The sequence below is a fragment of the Sceloporus undulatus genome, chromosome 5 (genome assembly GCF_019175285.1).
Source record: "Sceloporus undulatus isolate JIND9_A2432 ecotype Alabama chromosome 5, SceUnd_v1.1, whole genome shotgun sequence".
NCBI classification, from domain to species: Eukaryota; Metazoa; Chordata; class Lepidosauria; order Squamata; family Phrynosomatidae; genus Sceloporus; species Sceloporus undulatus.
Genome location: NC_056526.1, coordinates 129,178,446 through 129,185,623, shown reverse-complemented (window position 1 = coordinate 129,185,623; position 7,178 = coordinate 129,178,446). Strand labels below are relative to the sequence as shown.

The 7,178-nt window shown below is 40.5% G+C and overlaps 1 protein-coding gene across 3 annotated transcripts in view; it reads right to left on the bottom strand.

Annotated features, from left to right (window-relative positions):
• Positions 1 to 290: 290 nt before the first annotated feature.
• Positions 291 to 7,178, bottom strand: part of ACSL1 (acyl-CoA synthetase long chain family member 1) — a 62,367-nt gene continuing 55,479 nt past the window's right edge. For all 3 annotated transcript variants that reach the window (XM_042469112.1, XM_042469111.1, XM_042469110.1), the window contains 4 exons: positions 6,344 to 6,487; positions 4,891 to 4,992; positions 4,092 to 4,163; positions 291 to 1,786 (listed from right to left, as the gene is read on the bottom strand). In XM_042469112.1, coding sequence (XP_042325046.1) covers positions 1,646 to 1,786; positions 4,092 to 4,163; positions 4,891 to 4,992; positions 6,344 to 6,487 — 459 coding nt within the window. In that variant the 3' untranslated portion in view covers positions 291 to 1,645. The remainder of the gene's footprint in view (positions 1,787 to 4,091; positions 4,164 to 4,890; positions 4,993 to 6,343; positions 6,488 to 7,178) is intronic.

Sequence of the window (7,178 nt, the reverse complement as noted above, 5' to 3'; positions counted from 1 at the left end):
ACAATGATGCTGGGACCTGCGGACGCTAGGCGTTCGTCACGTCAAAATGGTGGTGTCAGTGTGTACAGGGCACCGCCATTTTGATGCCGTCACATATGGGGGGTGTGCCCTTGGCCAACCCCTAGCACGTGACGAGGGCACACTTTAGGCCCGTCTAGATCGGGCCTCAGTTTCTTTGAATGATATGTGCCATGTTATGCTTATCAAACAGTGGTTCTCTCTCTCGCTCGCTCTCTGAGGAGTGTATAGTATTAATATGAAGAATTTAAGCACAGTTTTAAAGGGTGTACTCAGATTAAAAGCAGAAATATTTATTTTGGTTTCCTTCATTGGTTTTTGGAAATTTTGGTTTATAAAATATAGAAATAGCCAACACTAAGCAAACATTTGAACTCCAATGTAACAAGTGACTTAATACTCAGGAGTATTAGCTTGGATACTGTTGTGCAGTTAGGATACACAGGTATGAAATTATGCAGCTGGGTAGTGCATTACAATCACACAATCTTTAGTGCAAACTCTGTTGTGCTTGTTTACATATATTTGACAGAAATGAATTACTGCTAGATGGGGGGAAAACTCAAGCATGGGTTATTACAAGGTATTTCAATTCCACCCCTCCCTTCCCCCGAGACATATATATACATGGTAACTCAAGTCTCCTTCACCACTCCCAGTCAAAACCTGTCCCATGATAAACCACATTCTATTTGCTGCCTCCTGTGTATCTTTGCTACACATTCACTGTCTACTCTTATCAGTTCCGTTTAGGGTACTTACTTCTATTTTTTTCAGTGATTTATATTTAGTGGATGAGAGGCAGATTTTGTGCAAGAGCCCGTAAATGAAGTGACAGAAGTCAGGTCTGCTTTACTATGGCAACCTGGGGCAAAACAGGAGGCTATGAACATCTATGCTGGAACTCCCTCAACATCTACATGCACTCTAACAACAGCATGCCACCACTACATCCCAATCCTCTCTAGAGCTCATGAAGCCAATGCCTTGGGTTGCTTGGGTAGCTTCGTCTAGATTCCTTAAGGGCATAAGACACTGCTCAACTAATTTTAAAGATAAAATATCTGATAATTCATCCTGTAGTTGGTTCACTGATACCCAGATATTAAAATAAAGCTTCCAAGTAATCCACAGAGAACAAGTCAGGCAGAATTCTACCCAAGTTCTAGATTCAACACCAGTAAGGGATACTCCTTTAGCAGTATCCCCCTGTTCTGATAAACTTAAAAAAAAATCCATATGGCAAATCTTTTGGGAATTCACCACCAACTGTACAACAAAAAACATAAATGTTCTAGCAACACACATAATCCCTTTACATGCCTTGGAAAGAATCACATTTTTGGCTGAAGAAGTCTTAAATAATTTACAAATCACATAGATACCATTTACAGTTAAGGCGCATTGAGGAAGTTGTATGTCACTATAAAAATGATCTGCAACACAAGTGGACAGTAAGGCAGTGTTCCATTTTTCTTCAGTTTTCCTATGTCGAGTACCCCTTTGCGTAGAAGTTAATGATTGCACAGTTTTCTTCCCTATGTTTGTTGTAATCAGTTTATCGATATGAAGGTCAATAGCAAGTGCTATTCTCTCCAACAGTTTTCTTTTTTTAAAAAAATCTCAGTTACATCTTGATACTAGCATAGAGTTCTTCTATTTGAGACTGAAAGTATTTGCGGAGCTCAGGTCTTTTTGCTTTTAATGTTGGTGTTAGTAGGCCATTCTCAATGGAAAACATTTCAGGGTGAATAGCAATGCCTTTGATCTGGAAAAAATAACATTAAGTTACACTCTGCAAAGCTTTTAGGAATAATTCGACATATAAAAGAATACTGACTTTAAGAGCAAAAACCAGTTTATTCTATATGGTTTATTATCAGAGATTCTTGCAAAATAAAATACATTTGCATTTACTAACATTTTAATATCGGTATTTGATGAAAGTTAACAAAGCAAGTGCAAAAGAAGGCTTACAGTCAAATATTAAATAAACACTAATAATGGCCACAAATTATTTATATAACTGTAAAGTGGATGATGAAGACATTGAAATTCTTAAACATGGTCTGGCTCTGTCACTAATCAAAATGGAGACTGTAATCAAGATATCAGAAGAAAATTAAGATTCTCAAGTGTAAAGATACAACATTGAATACCAAAGTAAGGATCATCCATTCCACAGTATTTTCAGTTACTATGTGTTGATGTGAAGGCTGGACAGTAAAGAAAGCAGACAGGAAACAAACCTAACTAATTTGAAATGTGGTGACAGAGGAGACTTTTACAGATACCATGGACCACCAAAAAGTCAAATAAATGTGTCTAACAGCAAATCAAGTCTGACTTCTCACCAGAAACATGCATTGACAAAACTGAGGCCTTTGTACATGAAATGAGACCACATTACTAGTGAGAAAAGATGATATTGCTCATTAAAGTTGAAGGCAGCAGGAACAGAGGAAGACTGCTTTATAGGTGGATAAACTCAATATAGGAACCTACAGCTCTCAATCTACAAGACCTAAGAAGGACTGTTAATAATAGGGCCTCCTGAAGGGCTCTCGTTTTCTTGGGAAGCTCTCATTCATGGGATCACCATAAGTTGAAACTAAATTTCAATTACAGTAACTTTAGAACCGAAGCACTGTATATACTCGTGTATAAGTCAAGGGCAGGTTTGGAGACCAAAATTAAGGATTTTGCTATGACTCGTGGATAAGTTAAAGGTAAACCTTAGGGGCACATATAAAACCATTTTTCCTTTAATAAGTGCATAGCTTAGGAAAAGTCAAAGAGATGGAAAGGATTTTTTTTTATTTGAGGGGCTTCAATTGGGGCTCTACAAATGGCATTGCTGATCTTAAAATGTCTACATCTATACAAATACAGATAGAGGAAGAATGAGAATGTGGCCTGAAAAAAAAGTGGGGAGGGGGAAGAGCAAGGAAAGCAACATACCTCTATTAAAGACCAAGTGTGAAGGCAGTGACAAGAGGCAGAGGTGAAAAGCACCTGTTGGTGTGGAAGCAGCATTCCCAGACCATTAGTCCTTCCTTGCCCAAACCGGAGAAAGACAGACAGCCCTCCTTCTTCCCTACCTACTTTTTAAGCCCAAGCAGTGTTCAGCAGCAACATGGGGGAGCCTGAAAGAGACTGTGGCAGTCATTTTGAATAGGGGAATACACTGTAGTGTATAAGCCTCTCTGCCAAGCCTCATGATGCTTATATAGGCGGGTTACAAACCGCCATAAAGTACACGCGTAGCGCGTACTAGGGTTAGGAAGGGCCGTATTAGGGTCAGGAAGGTTCTTACCTTCCTCACAGCCCTTCCTCCCAGTACGCGCAGAGCACATCGTAAATGGCAGCGCCCATCCACATGGGCGCCGCCATTTTGACGTCTTGGACGCTATGCATCCAGATGTGTCGCGGCGGAAGTGACGCCGCGAGGGCGCACTCTGCCCCTCACGGTGCCACTTCCGCGTTTCGAAAAGGAGCGCCATTTTGGTACTCCTTTTTTGCTGCGCGGGGAAGCCTCGCGGTCTGGCCGCTGGGGCTTCCCTACGCAGCGAATGGCGGCGGCGGGAAAACGGCCCCTTGAGGGCCGTTTGTAACCCGCCTATGTATGCCCCTCTTGAAAATGGCCACTGACCCTCTCTGCAAAGACTTTTACTGCAGTCTGTATGTGGGCTCCTCCGTTGCTGCTCAATGCCACTTGGACTGGATGGGAAAGGAGTGGAGGGAGAGGTAATATGGTGGGAGTGCTGCTACCATGTCCTCACACACTTCTTGACTCTGCCTCTTGTCATTGCCTTCACACTTGGTTCCCATTCCAGCAGTGACACATGTATAAACTGACCCAGGTTTTTTGAGCTGATTTTTTTTGTCAAAAAATGTTCCGACTTATACATGAATATATGTGGTGTTTGCAAATTATTCCCACAGATTAAAATCCACCCTAATAATGCCCTCACTGATTAGTAAATCATTAACCATGCAGCAGCTCTAAAATTCAAAGATACATATATGGAAACTAAACAGCTCTGTTTCAGAAAAATATTTCAGATTCTTACCTGTTCAAATGACTTTAAGCCAAAGTCTTTTCCGATTTTCAGCATGTCTTCCAGAATGTAATTTTTTATATCCTATTGAGATCGAGAATTTGGTGTTAATATAGCAATAAGGAGAGGAGGTATTATTGAATAATTTAGAGACCATTTGTCAAAAGCCTACTGTATTAATTTTATGTATTGAAAGAACCAGTTTCATCTCCAAATACTGGAATCCTACTCACATAACTTTCTCCATATTTAACAGGAACACATGGAGCAAAACCACACCTCCTGGCCACAGGCACCAAGGGCAAGGCCAGAAGAGCCAGGAATACCTATCCTTTTACTAGTGGGCCTATAAATGAACATCATGAGGCTCTTCTCCATGTTCCTCAGATACACTGAGAATTAACAAGGGAGATAACTTTCTCATTTGTAGTGCCCTTTACAATGAAATATGCTCCCCATGGAGAAATTACTGGCAGCAATACTGGAATTGTTTTGGTGCCAGTTAAAAACCTTTTTGTTTATCTAGGCATTTTAACTGGAGGATTTTGCCTAGTCTATTGTATTTGCTGTCCTCATCATGATGCGGCTTTAGTGTTTTCATGATACAGCATTGTATTATATGCAGAGTATATGCATCAATGAAGAATGATTTCAAAACACTGACAGAAAGAAGAGAGAGAGAGAGAGAGAGAATTTCCCACCCCCTGCAAATCTACCCTCACTCTCTATTATCCCTATATGATGAAATAACACATGTAAGGAGGAATAAAGAAAGTGAGAGATGCCTACAATCCTAGATTAGATCACCTACTTTGTTTTTGCATAGTTCTTCATACGATCCTGCTAGTCCTTTTTTCTTAGCCCAGCTGGGTAACACATCTGGATCTGGAACTACAATTGCTATCAAGAAAGCCTAAAAAGAAGCAAGGGAACTTGGTTAAGCTGCCCAGTAGATCAATCATCTAATGTTTTTCATTAGAAAAAGCACAGTAATGAAGCAATCTAGACTCTGCCACACTACAGGGCAGAGCTCTCTGTGGCACCCACACAGAAACCCCCTTTTCTCATGCCCTTTAGTTAGCAGACCAAATTTAATCCTCCCAAAACATTTTTATTCAAGCTGATTTTATTCAGACAGTTAGGCTGGCCCCATCTATTTTAAGCTTCTGATGGGCAACCAAAACAGTGGTGTTCCGCATGGCATTCAGTATTTGAAATTGCTGTTTTAAAACTGGATTATAGGACTATCCTTAGGAGTTTTAAAAAAGCGTTTTAAAGTGTTTTAAAAATGTTTTTATCTCAGTATTATTTTAATTGGTTTTTATTTATTCACTGTCTCAGGAGCCCTTATGGGCTGGGAGGCAATACAGAAATACTATAAATAAATAGATTTATAGTTTGGCTGGTTTTGTTTTGCTGTTTTTAGTTCATTACTGGATTGTTCTGAATCTTGCTGCAATTTGAAAAGGCAAATATAAATATGTAAACAAACAAACGTACTAAGAGTCTGAGGCTTTCATGTTTAAGACTGAACATTATAGAGGAATGTTTCCTATCAATCTAAACACACTGAAGGTGCATGTCTAGTGCAGTATCACCTTCCTTTGGCTGGTAGCTTAGTGTACACATTAGTAGTACCACAGGGCTTGTCAGCACAGGCCAAAAGGCCCTCCCCATTCCCATTCTGATAGCGTCCTGAAAACAGTCCAGACAATGTTCAGGCCATTCACCTCCAGAACTGGAGTATAATATTCTTACACCAGTTTTAAAAAACCTACCTCTTACTCCAGATCTCCCGGGAAGATCCAGAGCCCTCCCTTCTCACTCCAGGGTGGATGTCTGCACAGGTATACTGCTGAACTACACAGTGCATCCACTGCCACTGTGGATCTCTTCTTGAGAGGTGTCCAGCCATGTCATCATCACTGGACACTTTGTTTTGACCTCAGAAGCAAGGGGTCTGCACCAGTGTGGACATGCTCTGTGGCTCAGTGCGACACTCATGCAGACAGCTGCCCCAGCGCAGAAAAGGGGGGTCAGGTAATGGAGGGAGGTCTGGGCAGCTCCAGGAGCAGGATACTCCAGGCTGCCCCCAGAGTATCCTGGCCCATGCACAAAGGGCCCCAGATACAAGCATGTTTGTTTCTCTAATGCACCTGGTAATAAAGCCTTTAGCATCTGGAGATTAAAACATATTCAAGACTTTTATTTCTAAACATGTTCTAAAATTTCACTCTAGATATATCAGGTAAACAGACACATACCTGCAAGCTTTCACCATGGAGAAATACTTGGGCAACAGGTTCACTCCTGACATAGACATTCTCTATTTTTTCTGGTGCTATATATTCTCCCTGTGCAAGTTTAAATATGTGTTTTTTCCGGTCAATTATCTTCAGGGTACCATTCTGTAATGCAAAAGGAAAATCAGCCAATTGCAATTCATCAAAAAAAACTTTTTACAGCAGATCATTAGAATGCAGTGCAATATAATGATGTTCAGGAGCCTAGTTCAAATTGCATACATTAAATGGCCAGGTTTATGCCAGACAAAGACTTTACCTGAATATTTTAGCCAGATTATGTCTCCACTGAGTTATGTGATCAGCTCATGTAAGATACATTTCAAGACAAATATGTAACAGAGTACATACATAATAGAGTCTTATTTAATCCTGTGGCAACAGGAGAGATATCTACTTGCTCTAAAGTTAAATCTGCAGCATTTGAAAACAAACACTGCTCTAAATCCTGGTTTCAAGTATCAATCCAGTTTAGAATCAGTTCAAAACAACAGAGACAAACCCCAGTGGATACCAAGGGCCACGATACGTACTAGATCTTTGTCCTTCTTGACTTATTCAAAGGGCCTGGCAAGTTATGTGTGTGTGGCAAGGGGAAAGAGTAGCCAAGTAGTTGAGCCAATGTCCACTAGCTCTTGAAATCTAGTCAGGCTTCCAACATATCTTAAGGAACTACCTGCATACCTCTGTAGAACATTTTTCCAGGGAGCCTAGGATGGCTCCTTCCATCAGTAGGCAAAGATGTTTTTATTCAGAACAGGCTTAAGAACAGAATGTTGTTGAAAGATATTTAAAC